The following is a 17,687-nucleotide window of genomic DNA, read 5'->3' as shown; positions in this document are numbered from 1 at the left end:
TGTGCTTTCCTTCTCCTGCGTACCTTCTAGTAACAGTTTGATGAAGATAATTGAGTGTTCAGTGCTTGGCTTGATATACTGACCTCCTCTCTCTGTCTTTCTCTTGTCTGCTTCTTGTTCTCTCTTTCGCTCTCTTTTGTTCTCTCTCCAGTCTGATAGTAATGCCAGTTACCTGCGAGCTGCCCGGGCAGGGAACCTTGAAAAGGTCCTTGACTACCTCAAGACTGGGGTTGAGATTAACATTTGCAATCAGGTGAGTCTTCTGAGACACTTGTGAAGAAACTGAAATGTTGTGAGTGTCTCTCCTTCTTAGGATCTTCTCTACAAACATAAATATGCCTCCACTGTAGTGTTCATCAGCTGCTTTTGCGATATTGATCCATTTTAACAAGCTTTATCATCCTTCTAGATGAGATATTCATTGATTTTAACTAACCGATTGGGTAAATTTAATCATTCTCTCGTAGTATATCATCATGTTCGAGCTTCATTAACTCCTCAAAATGTCTTTCCTTCTCAGAATGGTCTGAACGCTCTTCATCTGGCCTCAAAGGAGGGGCATGTAGAGGTTGTTGCCGAGCTGCTGAAGCTCGGAGCAACGGTGGATGCAGCCACAAAGGTAAAGCACACCTCCGTCACCTGTCACGCCCCACTGATGTTACTGGACTATATTTGGATACAGCACGAAACGTTGCTGCTCTGTAGGACCATTTAACAGCATGCACCTACAGTACGACTACTTTTAAGTGTGCAGCCTTTGTTGGAGTCTAATACTGGATCAATATTTAATGACGCCTGTGATTTTTGCTAGAGAGAGAATTAAGCAGTTAAAGAATGAAATATATGCAAGAACGAAGCAAAAAGTGTAACGTACTCGTTGGAAATGTATGTAATAGAGGACAAGGTTGGCAGAAGCAGCAGGAGTGTTGTGTTTTATGTATTGTACAATATGATATCATATAATAAGGAAGGTCTCCTCCATCTTTCTTCTGATGCTAAAAGGAGGTGAGAGAGTGAGCCATTGAAAACATTATTCACATTTATGCCCAGAAGGCTTTCACTCACATTTAGTCGTCTGGTTCAGCCCCTCTGCTCCAGGCAACACACCAAGTGCTGACATAAACACAGGACACAATGAAATATTCAAGATCAAGGAGAAAATATCCCCAATTAAAATCTCCCTCTATTGTGACCCGGAGGATGTTGTGGGATTAATTTGAGATCTTGGGAATCCACCGCCTGCATCTTAATGTCTGTCTGTCTTTTTTTTTTTTTTTTTTTCAAGCAGCCAGTGGAGACAGATCTATGGAGGATACTTCGATTTAGTAACATGGAGGGTTTCATTTAGGCTGTTTGGTGCTTGACTTAATTGTGTATCCGCCCCTCTAACGTTGCGCTGCTCTTGTTGTGGGAGAATTAAACAAGAGGCCTTGTCCTCGGTTCATTAGCCCCTCAGCAGCCCTGTGACAAACACCACCCTTGTGAAGCTTGCAGTGTTGAGACTGTCAGAGAGGTGTTGGAATTGTGGATGATGTATTTTGTGTTGTTTCACTGGATTGTGTAGATTTAACTGCAGTTTTAGAGAGTCAGAGATACCATAGTTGATTTTGCTGGTTTAAAGGTGGAGTATGTGATTCTAATCTACTAAGCTTTTTGTGAAGTTCAGTAACTATGTCCTGGCAGTCCACTAGCTGTCCTTTCTGTGTGCATGTGCTGAAAAAATACAGTTAATTCACAGCCCCAGTTCTGGAAATAGGAAACAAAGTGACTGGGACTGATACACGCAACAATTTTCCTCCATGTCATGTGCAGTAAACCATGCACATGACAACTTTCTAAACATACATATAACAAAAATCTTTCCCCAGAATTGCAGACTCCACCTTTTAGCTGTAGTAGTGTCATTACACTGGATTACACTGACCTGAAACACGTTCATGGTGCAGCTTTGTCTCCTAGAAATTACTTTTGTCCACTGCTAATTTATTTAGCCATGGAAAGATAATCATCAAAGTTTTCCCAGTGAAAAAGGCACCACAAGATAAGTATTCATTAAGTAAACACTCTGTGTCCTGTGCTATAAAACATTCTGCCGGTCTTTTACTTAACCAAGACCACGATCTTTCCCTCACTTCATCCCACTGCTTACAGAGCCTATTTATAGAACTGTCACTGTGTTTTTGCTGCCACGAGCAGATATTGTTTTGCAAGAGCAGATATTGTTGGGAAAACAAATGGAATAACTTACCAGTGAGCACAGCACTTTGCACATATGGGCGCACAAGTTGTCATGGTGTGTGTTTAGAAGTTTAGCCTCGCAAAATACCGCAGTCAGCATCTCTTTAACACGAGGGTTGTGTTGCCGGTCTGTTGCAAATTACAATAGATTTGGATCAACACTGTTTGTAGGCCAAAGCTGAAACTTTTAAAGGCTCTCAAACAATGAGACTGCACTGATGTCCCTGACATTGTGTGTTCAAAGGAAAAACACATCACACTGTGTGACCAAGCCAATAAATATTAACAGTGCCTGTTTATGCGTCTGTACAATGAAGATCTAACAGTATAGTGGAGTAAGTCTGACTTTTTTCTACTCCAGAATAATCCTTAGGCTCATGGAAGTATACAAGTTGTTGTTTTCCGATGCCTTACATTCATAAAAGTCTTGTCAGTTGCTTTATTAGTCTGCCTCGTGTCTCAGCACCTATCTAATTCCTCTGCCACAGTGTACAGTACATGTAAGTGATCACTATTGTGCAAAAGCCTACTAGCAAATCCCAGTATCACATTGCTAGGAGACATGCTGGGGGTCGACTTTGCCTTCACAAGGACCCGCACAGGTTCATAAAAAAAAGCCTCCCGTAGTTTTATTTCAGGCCGAAGCTCATTTATGTGTAGGACTCTGGGATCGGAAGTGACACATTGTTGGCAGTGCAAGCAGGAGGATGCCAGTGCTGGAATGCCAGCAGTACAAACATGTGATTTGTGTGAGGGCCACATGGATACTGACGTGGATATATACGGACTATAGTGGCAAGCGGTCGCACTCCCGCACACATACAAGCAAAGCAAAGTGACAGGTGGGGCAGAGCTTAACACACATTCCTGTGGTTGTTCCATGTAATGCAGAAAGGAAACACTGCTCTGCACATATCCTCACTGGCTGGCCAGACGGAAGTCGTCAAAGAGCTTGTCAATAATGGAGCCAATGTCAACGCACAATCCCAGGTGGGATACACTCAGCACGCACGCATGTACATTCACCCAATGTCAAAATGACAGCGAGGTCTTGTTAGAACAACTGAGGTGTAATTACACTACAGTGATGCACGTGTTTGCCTGGACGATACCGTATCGTGAAGTCACTGACATTGAGGGAATCACTCAGAGGAAAGATCTTCACTTACTGAATGTGGCAACGTGCCAACTAGGCCTCTGTCGCTCCGGCAAACTGCTGTCTTTGCATTTTACATTTAACTGTATCAGATCAAGGTGAGAGGAGAGATTTCAAGTACCTGCTTTCTCTCTGGTCCCATCCAACCTCAGAAAACAGCAAGTGGAGATGAAACAGACACATTAAAGTCTTTATAATAAGACTTTACCTCAACATATCACACTCAAGCTGATAAATTACGTTGGCATCGTTTTAGAGTATTTACAGGATGACAAATTTGGGCATGTGGGTCAGATTACATTTATTGTGGACATCAAACCAAATTTAATAAATCAAGCACACATTGTAAGTGGTTGCAAAGTTTGATTTTTGTTGTTAAGTTTGTGCATTTTGGTCCATGTTGTGTGCAGAATGGCTTCACCCCTCTGTACATGGCAGCCCAGGAAAATCACCTGGAGGTGGTACGATTCCTCTTGGAGAACAGCGCGAGCCAGAGTATGGCCACTGAGGTACTGTATGCTGGATGTGTGTGTGTTTTTCTTACTGTGTGTGTGGGTGTGTGTTCATATGCACTTGTGTGTCAGTCCTGTGTCCACCGATCTCTACCATTACATGTATGTCTCCATGCATTTTCTCTGCCTCAGTCTTGTGTGGTCTTTACATCTGTTGTACTAACCGCCTTCATCTCCTCCTCTGTTTCCTTCCCTTCCCTCCTTGTATCCTCTCGTCCCCACTTGTTCTGCATCTACCTGTGTCTCCATCTCTCTGTCCTCTTCGTCACTTTCTCTGTCTTTTTCTTGTCTTTTCTGTCTCACATACTCGCTCTGTTCACCTCTCTCGTCTTGATACCTCCCCCTCCTCCTCCTCCTTTTTCCTCCCTCCCTTCCCCCATCTCTTCATGAGGGACTAGGCAGAGCCTCATTGATTGGTAGTGTATGGTGGTGGAGGCAGAGTGACCTTGAGCGGGTCACAGATGAGGTCCGCTGCGCTCGCTGCCTCTCCTCCACGGCTGCTGCTACCACCGTCACTGCTCTGATTTACATTGCTCAGCGTGTGGAACCCGCACACACTCGCACTTACCAGTCGCCACACGTATACACACACACGTGCACGTATGGAGGGAGGTGATGGGGCTAATGCAATACTCAAGCCAGTCTACAACCCATTGGTTTACAACTGTGGGCTACATGAGAAAACACGGGCTGCGATGTCAGACATGCATACATGTAGAATCAGTTTGCACACACACAGATCTGCACACGTTAAAAAAATTATATATGTTTGTGCAGATATGAATATTGAGACCTATTCAGACATACAGAATGCAGAAGCATACTAGCATGGTAGGCTGAATTATGCATCATGAAGGGAAAGTGTGTGGGAGATACAGCAGATGTGAACCTTTACCGCCACACTCTCTCATTATGTAACTTATATTTTTGTCTTATATGGCAAAGATGCTTGGGAATATATAGAGAATGTACAGTAACATCTCCATCTGTATGCATGTCACCTCCAAATACAGTCGTGAGGTAAATCTGGAAAATAGTTTGCAGTTTTGTCAGATTTATGAGAACTTATTACTGCTTTCATTACATTTCCCATCGGTTCAGTTTTATTCAGCAGCCTTTTCTTGACATTTATGAAAAATCTCATCATCAGTGTACTACTTATAGACTAAAAACAGGAGCTATCTCTTAAAACAAATGGAACAGCCTGAATTCACTGGATCATTATGAACACCTGGCATCGCTTTTACACTTCTATTGGATTCTTAGGTCTTGCATTGCTTTTCTCTATCCCTGCAGCAAAATGTAATATTCAAGCACCATAACCTGCTCATAACCCGCTTATATCATCCACCCCGTCACAACTACCATCCTGTATCGGTTCCATTACTAGTAACGCATTATAGCAGCAATTCAGCAGCTCTGACCGTTCTCTCCCCTCGTATGCAGGATGGCTTCACCCCTCTGGCGGTGGCCCTCCAGCAGGGCCATGACCAGGTGGTCTCCTTGCTACTGGAGAACGATACAAAGGGCAAGGTACGCCTGCCTGCCCTGCACATCGCTGCACGCAAGGACGACACCAAGGCCGCGGCCCTGCTCCTACAGAACGACCACAATGCGGACGTTGAGTCCAAGGTGAGCGACGACACAGATGTAGACTGTCTGTGATGGTGGATCTTCAGTTGGTCGCTTTGTTTTTTTTTAATTATTATTATCTCTTTGATTCTTTGATTGTTTTCTTTCACTACTGATGACTTTGATTTTCTGTCAGCTCTTGTTTTGTGCTGCTTTTTCTCTCCTTTTTCCTTGTTTGAATTTGTTTTCGGTGCTCTTTTTTGGCAGAAAGGGGAAAGGAGCAGATGTACATGATGTTCGTATAGAATAATAAATGATCACTTTACTGAAAATGGAAATGTTGGATTGCAGACACAAGAATGTGTGTGTGCAATGCATGATCACACAAGAAAATGTTATTAGTTTGAGAACATCTGAATCTAAATCTTAAGCAACGACACTGATTTTGTGTGTCAGACTTCTCTGCCATAAATAATTTTGTACTGAGCTCCGTCCTCCCCTCTCTGCTCCTCCACTTTACCTCAGTGGAGGCCCTTTTCTGCTTTTTTTTTTTCTCACTAACTGCTCATTCTCTCCTCTCTTGGCTGACTGTAGATGATGGTGAATAGAACAACAGAGGTACACCTCTACTCTGTACATTATGTAGTCTCTCCATTGCAGTTCATGAGAACTTTGAAAAAATATCAACAACAATCACTTCAGTGCCCCTGACTTGATGCAGTAGTGTTTCTGCAGCCCTTTGTCACTTCCCTTTGATCCTCTTCATCGCTTCATTAATGTTAGTGAATATCTGTAGTCCTTGACTAAATCAGAGCAATAGCGCATGTTCCACTAATACTATGTAGTAAATCTTAAGGCGGGTTGCTTGGGTATCAAGATCATCCTTGATTCTAATGGTTTCATGGTGTCCAAAGCTTATGTTTCCTATTTTTGGCTAATTCTTTGTGACTGTTGACAAAATGTTGTCTTAATATGTCCTGACGCAGTCCTTCCATGAAACTGATTAACATGATAACCAGTGTTAGCATGGAAGGTGGTTATCATTCATCAAAAAGCAATGATTTTCCATAACCTGCATGGCAATCCAGTTCCTGTTAAGCTGTAATCAAGCCCAGCCTTCTAGCAACAGATAGTTAGTCTAATTTGTCTACTAGTGTACCCTTGATTGGTTTTTTACTACTTCTAATCCTCAACCCTTGCACCTAAAGCATTTTGCATGGGACCAAAGCAACAAGCTAACATGACACTGCTTCTGTGAACACAAGGGCTCCTTCGTCACACCAAAGCCAGGTGGCCACCTCCAGCGTGTGCCTGTTTTGGTTGGCATTGGTTCTGGCTTTTTGTCAGGCTTGCCAGTTATTTGGTATGATTCATCCTAAAATGGTTTTGTTGGATTTGAGTCTTTTGCATCGTGGGAAACAGATTTGCATCGTACTTAAATGTAAAGATGGAAGAAAGTTGATTAGAATAATGTTCTATGTATCCAGAGATTGAGTACAAACAGGCAGATTTTGTAGTTTGTTAAAACTTTTGATGGACTTGCTTTTGTAATATGATTTAAAATGGTTCATACTTCTCGTGCGTTTGAATTCGGACACTAAATATCAGCTGAGTGGACTCACATAACTGAGGCACCTGCTTCCCTCTTGATTTTTGCTTATTTGAAATTGGGATTCCAGTAATTAAATAGCCTAATGTGAGGCTCTCTCATCCATCGGACAGATTGTTTCCAGTGTCCTTTTGTTGCTTTGACAGCTGTTGCTCAGTAAGCCAGGGATTTTGCCAGGAAATTAGTCTCATTTAAGATGTTAACAAATGGACATTAGTTCCATTTGCGGACCATTTTTTGCACACTAAAAGCAGCAGGATGTTGTGACTGAGATCAAACAGATTTACAGTAACCTCTAAATGACATCTGTCTAAATGGACACTAAGGCCTGCATAATATAAGTGGTGTTATTTTAATGATGATACATATAAGTGCACAGAATCCCCCTAGTTGGCCCCATGTTTGATGCTTCAGTAAAAAGACTTTTTCTACTGCTGTTAGAAAAGTCAGATGTTAGTGTAACTGTGTACAGTAGAGTGTGTCCTCGTCTGATGGAGTGTGACTGTACGTCAACCATAGGTCTGTAGAATGCGATAAAGCCTAAGATATTCACTTGTCATGAAGGATGTGTTTCGCTTTTTGTAACATAATGTGTGTTTGTCTCTTTCCTTGTGTGTGCTGTCGGGTTTGTTCCATCCTCAGAGTGGTTTCACGCCCCTCCACATCGCAGCACATTATGGCAATATTAACGTGGCCACGCTTTTGCTGAACAGAGGGGCTGCTGTGGACTTCATGGCTCGGGTGAGTTTATTCTGCCCTCTGCTGTCTGGGAGGGGTATTACAGACTTTTCAGGTAAACACAAATAAATGGGCATATTGTATAATTAGTGAATTTATGCTGAAACAACAAACCTACACAGCAGTGAGACAAAGGCAGCGTTTACATCTGCAACTTATTCAATGTCTCCAAATTCATTATCACACTCTTTGCAAACAAAAGCCTTTAATAAACACTAACTTATTCTATAATTTGTGCTATTAAGAGCCTTTGGGGACAACAGTGTCAACTGAAATGTACAATGTGGGACGTGCATGACTAGCACTAGTAGTAGACTTGGCATTGAGAGGTTTATGTACATGTTGCTGCAGCTTTCAGTAGAAAACAAACAGTGAAATCAAAACCACTCACTTGAGCAGTAATGTGTGAATATGTTAAGTCTTTTGAGTATCAACAAAAAGTGACAATGAAAATGCAGCTATTCTCCAGTACACTTGCGTTACTTACTGACAAACGTTTTAAAGTAATGAATCTTTCAGTTTCTTCCCCTAATCATATACGTATTGAGAAAGGTATTTCTGTCGGATAGACAATGGGAAGCTTTCTCGCTTTTTAAGATTTATGAGAACCACAGGGCTTTTTGTTATACAGTGGATGTATTAAGTCACTCTCAGACTAAACTTGAAATTTGTTTGGGATATTTAAAAGTATGAAAACCTGAGAAAAAAATTACATGTAAATACTTTGGTTGAAACACGCCGAAAAGAAAGAGAAACAAACTTCATGACAGTAATGGCAGTATTTATGGTGAGAGACTAATCAGTCAAACAGGAAAACCATCAGACAGCAGATAGATGAAGGAAGGATGTCTGAAAATGTTTGCTGCATAAAGCACTGTGTGCTGGTAAAGAGTTCAGTAGCATGTTCAAAGTTTTTTATTTTTAACCAAATTCACGTGTTTTAATTTTGATTAGCCTTGTCGCTCTGTACCTTGCTACTTTCTTGAAGTTGTTTAGATGACTACCAGAGGTCATCATTATTTTTTTTTGTTTTAAATAGCAAGCCAATTCCATGCTGCCCTTTAAATACAACAGTTTATTTATAGGCATATTTACTCTGTGATCTAAACGAGGGTGTCATTAAAAACGTGTTGCCAAGTTAGATGTCGCTGCGCCAAGTCAACAGTGGACTGTAATTAAATCAGCCAGTGTGTCGAGGAGTGCTGGTGTTTGTGCTGCTTTTTGACAATGATTATAGGTTGAGTCCAGAAACTGTAGTGAAAAAAGGATTAAACAATGGAAGTGTCCTATTGCTGTTTGTTTGGTAATTAAAAACTACATATTCTTAATTAGAAGGGCGTAGGACTTTATTATCGTTGCAATAAACGCATAACAATCTATTTACAAGCAACTTGATTACATGTTCAAATGTATCCAATGAAATAATTCTATTTAATTATGCGTTTTACATGTCCATGCATACTGTGAACTTTCTTGTAAATAGTTAATCTGTCAATTTACAGAAGAACTCTAACAGTTTTTCTCTTGTTTCGTTCAGAATGATATCACGCCGCTTCATGTGGCAGCAAAAAGGGGGAACAGTAACATGGTGAAGCTGCTGCTGGACAGAGGGTCCAAAATTGATGCAAAAACAAAGGTGAGACCATTGATTCTCCTCAGAAAACTGTCAGAAATAAGGCACAAGAGGCCGAATGATACTTTTTTTGAATTAAAGTTTCTTTTTGAGATAGATAGATGAAGTTTTCTATTGGATTTCAAATTATTCCATGTATATGTAAATGGTGCTTGCTCCCCTGCACTACACGAGGGCTATTTTTAAACTGCACTTAGATTTTTAAATACCAGTTATTTTTCACCTTTATTGTAAATACAAACAACTTTTCACCTCTGTTGTAAATATCAGCAATTTTGACTACTTATTTCTTCAGTCAGTATGATTTTACATGTATTGCATGTTCTTTTTGGTTTCCTTCTTTCTTGAATGTAATGCGAACTTCTGGATACTTTGAATTTCAACAAGAGGATAAATACAGGATCTGTCTTGGTGTTTTGATCACTAAAATATAAAGTTTGTTTTTAGTTGCTGGTGATTCTTTGTCCATTGTTGGTGTTTTTGATGCAAGCTTTTCTGTCCATATCTTAATTTTAGAAGATTTCAGTTTTGCGGTTGAAAGAGTATCAAACCTTTGCTGTCGTTCTTTTCCAGGATGGTCTGACTCCTCTTCACTGTGGGGCGAGGAGTGGGCACGAGCAGGTGGTAGAAATCCTACTAGACCGAGGAGCTCCTATCCTGTCCAAGACCAAGGTAGCTACTAGGATGATCAATTAGGAAGATGCTGCTTAGCTCAGAATAGGAGAGAAACAAACACTTTCCACTGACTGCTATAGAACAGACTAGACTAGAACAGATCACATTTCAGTTGAAACAGGACACACATTGTTAATATCACTATTAATACATTCATTTATTAACCACACAGAGCTATTTGAAATCTTCTATCCACTCAGAGAGCAGGTCTGTTGTTGTTGCTGTAGTGTTGTCGCATTGTCTCCATAACGTGTGTGCGACCTCTCCAGAACATCCTGTCTTCGCTGCGTAGCCCGTCAGTTTGACCACGCAGGACGACCAGTGTAACGAAAATAGACATTGTTGTAATGGCCTCGTTATAACAATGCTTCTGTAACCTTCTCAGCAAAACTTCCTTCACAGTCTTTCCGTGCAGCGCTCGGCCACGCCCTAACTTGCTGTGTCTGTCTGTCCATCTGTCTATGTGTCCGTCTGCGTGTGTGTTTGTCTCTCTCTCTTTGTCTGTCTGTCTCTCTCTTTGTCTCTCCCCCTCTCTGTGTCTCTTTCTTTCCCTCTCTCTCCGCCCCACCGTAGAACGGCCTGTCACCGCTCCACATGGCCACTCAGGGCGACCACCTGAACTGCGTCCAGCTGCTGCTCCAGCACGATGTGCCGGTGGACGACGTCACCAACGACTACCTGACGGCGCTGCACGTTGCCGCCCACTGCGGCCACTACAAGGTGGCCAAGCTCATCGTGGACAAGAAAGCCAACCCAAACGCCAAGGCTCTGGTAGGGATACCGGAAGGGAGGGATGGGGGGCTGAAGAATGAAAGTGGCATTCCATCCCATTTTCGTACACCTTTTTATGATTTATAGGATTGCAGAGAGCCTGGAGCCTATTCTGGATGACCTAACCAACCAAGCACACTCATATTCTATTTAGAATTACCAATTCATCCAATGGATAAGCGAATATTAATGAAAAATTGATGATAGTCAATTTTTCACACTTTTTTCCCAATAAAAATTCAAAGGATTCAGTGTCTATGACCAAATTTTGCTCTTACTTGTCCGAAACAAGATTCAGAAAGTCCATCCATCATCTATACACTGCTTTACCCTCTGTAGGGTCACAGAGGGCTGGAGTCTATTCCAGCTGACTTAGAGTGAAAGCAGGAGACACACTGGACAGTCAAGTCCATCACAGGGTCAACACCAGACATACAGCCAAGCACACACACTTACAGACAATTTAGAATAATCAGTTGACTTAAGCATGTCTTTGGATAAGCAGATATTTATTACATATTGATAAAGTTAGTCAGTTTCTAGTTGCCAAAAGACACTATTTTGGCTTTTATTTGACTATTTTTTCCATAAAAATTCAAAGGATCCAGTGTCTTCTTCTACATTTTGCCAAAACAGGACTCAAAAAATGAACTAAATTAACAGAAGACAGAAGAATTTGTGTTTTATGGGTCATGCAAAATGAGCCAATTGTTTTGCTATTTCTGCTCTGATATTATGAAAGGAAATATCAGAATATGTTCAAACCTGTGGACATTTTTGAGTGACCAGTTTACTTGAGAATGTCTTTGGAAAAGCAAATATCAATAAAATATTGAAAAATCGACCAGTATATTCAATTTCTACTTGCCAAAAGTCCCTATTTTTGCTTTTAGGTTGACTATTTTGTCCCAAAAATTCAAAGGATTTAGTGTCTTCTGCATTTTTTTCCTCGCTTGGCTGAAGCAAGATTAAATAATATCATTAAACTAACAGAAGAAAGAGGAATTTTGTGTTTTTTTTAGTCGTGCAAAATGAGCCAGCCAGTATGCTATTGCTGCTGTGATATGATAAAAAAGATACTTTTGTCCTGGCTATTTTCTCCACAAAAAATCAAAAGACTCTTCTACAAAATGTTTCCTTTGCCAAACAGGACTCAAACAGTGAATTGAATTTATAGAAGAAAGAGAAATTTGTTTTGTAGGTCATGTAAAATGAGCCAGCCAGTCTGCTACTGCTGCTCTGATATGATGAAAGGAAAAATGAGAATAGATTCTCCCTTTAGTGATCAAAAAAATAAGAAGAAAAACAGAGAACTGTGTGCAAATGAGAGCCGAAGGGTCAATCAAGGTAGTAGAAGAGTGGAATTCTGAAAATCTGAAAGATCTGAAGCTGCCACAAAGGGAGAAAAAGAGCTTCTTTGTGAGCATCTGGATTTGAGAGGGAGTGGAATAATTGAGAGAAAAAAAGGTTTCCTCTCCACTCTTCACACTTTGATGTCACACATTCATTTCCTTTCGGATCATTTGCTCCCCTTTAAGCAGTCGCACATTCACAGATGTTTTAGAACTGCTGAGGGTTCATTTCTTGCTGGATGTCAGTGATGATACTGCGATCTTTACATTGAGATTTTTTCCTTTTTTTTTCTATGTGCAGAACGGTTTCACTCCACTTCACATCGCCTGCAAGAAGAACAGAGCCAAAGTGATGGAGCTGTTGCTGAAGCACGGAGCGTCTATCCAGGCTGTAACGGAGGTACTGTACTATTTATTTGATTTATTTATTTGGATGAGACGGTGCATATTAATGAACATACAATCTCATAATAGTCTACACAAGGTTGCAGTAAATACTCCAGATTTAGCACAAGGCTAATTTCCATCCGTTGTCTGCACATAAAAGAAAAACATACAGGGATACAGACGTATGAAAAACAATATAGTAAAACAACGACAAGCACAAATTAGTACTGACTGGGTTAAACCTACCCTAAAGTGCTGCTGTTTTAGAAGAGTGCTTTCTTGGCATAGCCTGTCATAAAGTGCACATCGTTAAAGTGCCTGTTTTTAAAATGTCTGATTTTAAAGTGCCTGAATTCCTCAATGTTCACACGTTTGATTGTCAGTCAGCCATGTCTTACACTGTCCTTTAAAACTGGCGAAAGTGGAGCTTTCTCTGATAGCTGCAGGTAAAGTATTCCAGTTTGTGCAGCCTTTAATAGATGATGCATTCTGTGCAAAGGAGGACTTTCTAAATTTTACTTCACAGTCACCCCTGGTGGCTGACCTTTCTGATAAAATCCCCCAGAAGTGGTGGGGCCATCCCATTCTCAGGCTTCTAGATTAAACAAGCATTTTTTAAATGATTTGAAATTCTCAAAGCTTAGAAATCGATATTTCTTTAAGTTTGCACAATGACGAAATGACTGCAGCATTTGTCAAACACCTGAATGGCTTTTTTATACCAGAATGGATTTACGCTTCTCTGCACCATCGTCCATTTAGTACACATTTTAATTTCAATTTCAATTTAATGAAGTGAATTGACGGGTTGATTTTGTTTTTGATGTAATATTTCATGGTGGTCATCACGTCCGTTTCCCTGCAGTCTGGTTTGACGCCCATCCACGTGGCGGCCTTCATGGGGCATGAAAACATCGTCCATGCACTGACACATCACGGAGCATCACCCAACACCACAAACGTAGTGAGTGGATCATTGCAATGCACTTTTAGAAGTATGTGTTCGGAGTTCAGAGCTCTCTCTGACAGCTGTTTGTCTTCCAGCGAGGGGAGACAGCTCTCCACATGGCAGCCAGGGCGGGCCAGGCAGATGTAGTCCGATACCTGCTGAAGAACGGAGCCAAGGTGGAGACCAAGTCCAAGGTTAGAACGCCGGGCCTCTTTATCAATCACTATGTCAAAGGAAGAAGCAAACAATGTTAGGACACGGAGCCAAAAGTCACTTTCTCCTTCTCTGCAGGACGATCAGACAGCGCTGCACATCTCCAGTCGGCTGGGGAAGGTTGACATCGTCCAACAGCTGCTGCATTGCGGCGCCTCTGCCAACGCTGCCACCACCTCAGGCTACACCCCACTCCACCTGGCTGCCCGCGAAGGACACCAAGACGTGGCCGCCATGCTGCTGGAGAACGGCGCCTCGCTCTCTTCCTCCACTAAGGTGAGTCTCACACATCTGGTGAACCAAGCAGTGCAGATCATGTCCACTGATTTCATTTCAGTACCGTTTATCTCCACTAGTGGGCTCCAGTTTCTGTTTCCAGTAGCCTCCGAGATGCTTGGAGCTAATAAATGCTGAGATATGCTGCTGTCAGAACTAAAGCATAATTTCCAGCTATGAGGCCAGAATCTGCCTCAGCTGTATTAATTTCGGTCACACAGTTTAAAAGGGGCTTTGTTGCAGGTCTTATCTTGACGTCATTGCCTCAAGCACTAAAATTGTTGTTTTGTTCCTTTTCCAGACACAGTATTGATCAGTTTTTAGTGTTGGCCCAGTGATTTAAAGTCACAGTTTTTTCCTGTTAAGAGTTTTTGTTTTGTTTTTATCGATCCATTCAACTGTGAAAGTATAAGGCAGTTTTTTTGTGGTGGTGGTGGTCGCCCATTGCACAGATGAAGGTCAAAAAGTGATATGGGAGACACTTCTCCACAATCAGTGCATGTGTGTGGTATGTTGCTGGGGGCTGTCTTTGAAGGTAACCTCTGTCAGTGGAACAGATTAATGAAGGGTAAACCCCATGGTGCTCTCTTCCTCTGCCTCTATCAGACACACAGCATCTTTTGGGATGCTACCTGAGTCAGCTGCTCAAGGAAATGATTTGATACTGATGTGGGATCAGGGGAATTGGAAGATGATAGCTTTGATTTGACCCATTTGTGACGTTTGTGCAACTAATTTATCATTAAACTGACTACATTTTGAACCATTTTAAGCTAACCTGTCTATCCAGTAATGTATCTTTTCTAAAATGATCCTTTAGTTTATGTTTAAGTTGTATAAATAGTGACTGTGACCGATCACACAATGAGGTCATGTGTTTCAGAGCGTGGAATCTGTGGGAGTCCCACATTCCTCTGGAAAATATGACCTAATGTCTTTAAATATCTTCACGTACACACAGGAAGGAAGCCAAGATTAACATGATCACTTTATACATAACAGCCTTTTGATGTGAAATACGCAAGGAAATGAGGATCTGTGGTTTCTCACACTGTTACAATCTTATGTTTATGTCCTGTTCTAGCTAAATTACTTGTCCACAGATAATATTTATTCATTGGTTGTCACACATTTAAATGTAGTGAATTTACTAAATTTGTGATTTTAATAAAGTAATTTGATGTAAAAGTTAATTTTGATGATAATATCAGCTGTCAAATACCATCCAAGCATTTTTTTTTTAAATGCTCTAAACTGACTTGAATGGAAAAACATTATATTTTTTCAGTTTAGGTAAAAGCAAAATCTTTGCTGCTGCAGTAAGACACTTTGTACACTATGCTACTATGTGATCAAGTATTTTTTACTCAAGAAAACGGTGTTTTTGCATCAACTCAATTGTACAAATGAGTTTATTGCAACTATGTGAGAAGCTATGTTCCAATATAAAAAGAGCCTGTTCCCATGCCAGCCAAGTCCAACCCTAAATAATGCAAACATACACATCCTGATGAATACCCCTCTGTATTCCTCTCTCTCTCTCTCTCCATGCTTTCATTTTAATTAAGTGTCTTCTTTGTGTCCAACAGAAAGGGTTCAGTCCCCTGCATGTGGCCGCAAAGTACGGCAAGATGGAAGTGGCCAGTCTGCTCCTACAGAAGAGAGCGGCGCCTGATGCTGCAGGAAAGGTGAGGAAAAAAAGAGGAGAGAGTTCTGGCAGACAGTTCCCTTTAGGGAGGCCATCTTAATCTTAACCAACATTTAAGAATGTTTTCAGATGTGGAGCTGCTGGAAAACATGAGCTGTCTAAGAAGGGAGGCGGTTGGCACGGAAACAGGGGTGTAAACTTAAATTGCAGAATTTCTTTGACAAGATGTGTCAAGGTCAAAACCATAGTTTTCTTGGATAAAAGAGATGGGATCAGGAGAAGCGTTTAAACAATCAGACGGATCATTCGCAGCTGTGTAGACGATATACACATAAAACACTAAGAATTAAACTATACATGCACAACAGTTAAAAGCTTTGTGAGGATTTTTAGTTGTGGGTCACACAGTCAGCTTTCCCTGTTTAGATGTGGCCAAAAAACACTAAAATCAGGATTCTGTGACCATTTATCATTCTGTAAGTCTTTTTGTCGCCTGTCCTTATCCAGTCTGTCTCTGAGAGAGTAAACAGAGCCCCTTTTGAGTTGTATTTTCCATGCTGCAGCTGGGGTGGTGAGTGTGTGGAGGAGTGGCAGGTTTAGATCTGATCACAGGGTAACGGTGCAAACAGATGCCTGTCCTGTTGCAAAAACCTTGTAAGCAGATTTGCTTTTTATTCCCTCGACACACACACACACACACACACACATTGACAGGCTTACTTAGCACAATCATACTGGCTCTAGCTGGATGTGTGTCTGTGCCACCATCTGAGAACATTTAACATAATGGCAGTCAGGTATGATAATGAAGCTTCCACGCTGCCTGCTGGTGTCACGCTAAAATCAGCCCCGCTGTCAGAAACACAAAGCACAAATCAGGCCTTTTAATGCACTTTAATGACAGTGATTTTCTTCACAGGCAAGAAAAAAAGAGCTATTTTGTTTCTAATGCTTTAACCAAGAGACATTTTGACCCAAAATATGAATATATCACACATTTCTCCATGACTGCTACGACCACACAGCGCTTATGAGACTACCAGGAAATACTCTGCACACTTTTTTCTGAGTAATTCCAGGCATTCAGTGTCATATCGAGTGACTCAGATCTGGGAAAAGATCTAGGTTATGTTCTGCGTACACGAGGAAGGTGACACAACAGAAAAATGGCCTTTAAAGCCCCTTCAGACATCTATAATCTCTGCCCTCGGATGTCTGAGCTTCAGTGTGCAGACTTAGACACTAGGGGGCTGTTTCACTTGCTGAAGGGGGAAAGTTTCTCTGTACTCGCATTACAAATGAATTTAAGACTGTCTACCTGTGGTGCAGACACTTGACACCTCCAGCACAAACATTTAGACACGGAGAAAGGACTTTTCAGTAAAATAGGAGACATCTTGTGTGTAGAAATGAAACTTTTGAAAGATTTATTGACATAGTTCTCAATTCTGTACTTTTCAGTGATCTTTTTCAGTGATTTGCTCAGGTATTCAGTCATTAAGCTCATTGTAATCATAAGCACTTCGGTAAAAGGAACTAGACTTTAGGTTCTTGAATCTTACACCTTACAAGACGAGACCAGCTGCTTTTTACCGACGCTTGTGGGATGTATCAGACACATACTATCTTAAATATCAGGCGTATATCACACACATATCAGACACATCTTATTCTAAACATCCAACCTTTATGTCCTAAAGCATGTCTAAAGAGGATCTGTAAATCAAAACAATAAGAACATGCTGCTGCTTCTGCTACATGCACACTAAAACTGTTCCTCCTCCTCCTGCTAATATAAAATTAAAGTGCCATCATTGCTGTCAAAACCATGTATCTCCAATTTTGCTCATTTTTCTGCAATTATCAAAACACAGATGAGTCTCTAAGCAAAATGATGGCAGTCAATTTGCATTATAGATCATGTAGGCGCTAAATTTAAAAGAAAGAAGACTGTGTAG

General features: G+C 41.1%; 1 protein-coding gene across 25 annotated transcripts in view; it reads left to right on the top strand.

The window, feature by feature from the left end:
• Nucleotides 1–17,687, top strand: part of ank3a (ankyrin 3a) — a 103,047-nt gene that overhangs the window by 33,099 nt on the left and 52,261 nt on the right. For 17 of the 25 annotated variants that reach the window (XM_051960260.1, XM_051960261.1, XM_051960265.1 and 14 more), the window contains exons 2-16: nt 152–253; nt 521–619; nt 3,130–3,228; nt 3,805–3,903; nt 5,353–5,538; nt 6,073–6,096; nt 7,730–7,828; nt 9,363–9,461; nt 10,032–10,130; nt 10,707–10,904; nt 12,558–12,656; nt 13,509–13,607; nt 13,688–13,786; nt 13,884–14,081; nt 15,671–15,769. In XM_051960260.1, the coding sequence (XP_051816220.1) occupies nt 152–253; nt 521–619; nt 3,130–3,228; nt 3,805–3,903; nt 5,353–5,538; nt 6,073–6,096; nt 7,730–7,828; nt 9,363–9,461; nt 10,032–10,130; nt 10,707–10,904; nt 12,558–12,656; nt 13,509–13,607; nt 13,688–13,786; nt 13,884–14,081; nt 15,671–15,769 (1,698 nt within the window). The remainder of the gene's footprint in view (nt 1–151; nt 254–520; nt 620–3,129; nt 3,229–3,804; nt 3,904–5,352; nt 5,539–6,072; nt 6,097–7,729; nt 7,829–9,362; nt 9,462–10,031; nt 10,131–10,706; nt 10,905–12,557; nt 12,657–13,508; nt 13,608–13,687; nt 13,787–13,883; nt 14,082–15,670; nt 15,770–17,687) is intronic. The other 8 variants (XM_051960263.1, XM_051960262.1, XM_051960264.1 and 5 more) reach the window with 1 other exon arrangement.

The sequence above is a fragment of the Acanthochromis polyacanthus genome, chromosome 15 (assembly GCF_021347895.1).
Source record: "Acanthochromis polyacanthus isolate Apoly-LR-REF ecotype Palm Island chromosome 15, KAUST_Apoly_ChrSc, whole genome shotgun sequence".
Classification (NCBI taxonomy): domain Eukaryota; kingdom Metazoa; phylum Chordata; class Actinopteri; family Pomacentridae; genus Acanthochromis; species Acanthochromis polyacanthus.
Note: the sequence above shows the minus strand (reverse complement) of the source record. Positions and strands in the feature narration are given on the sequence as shown.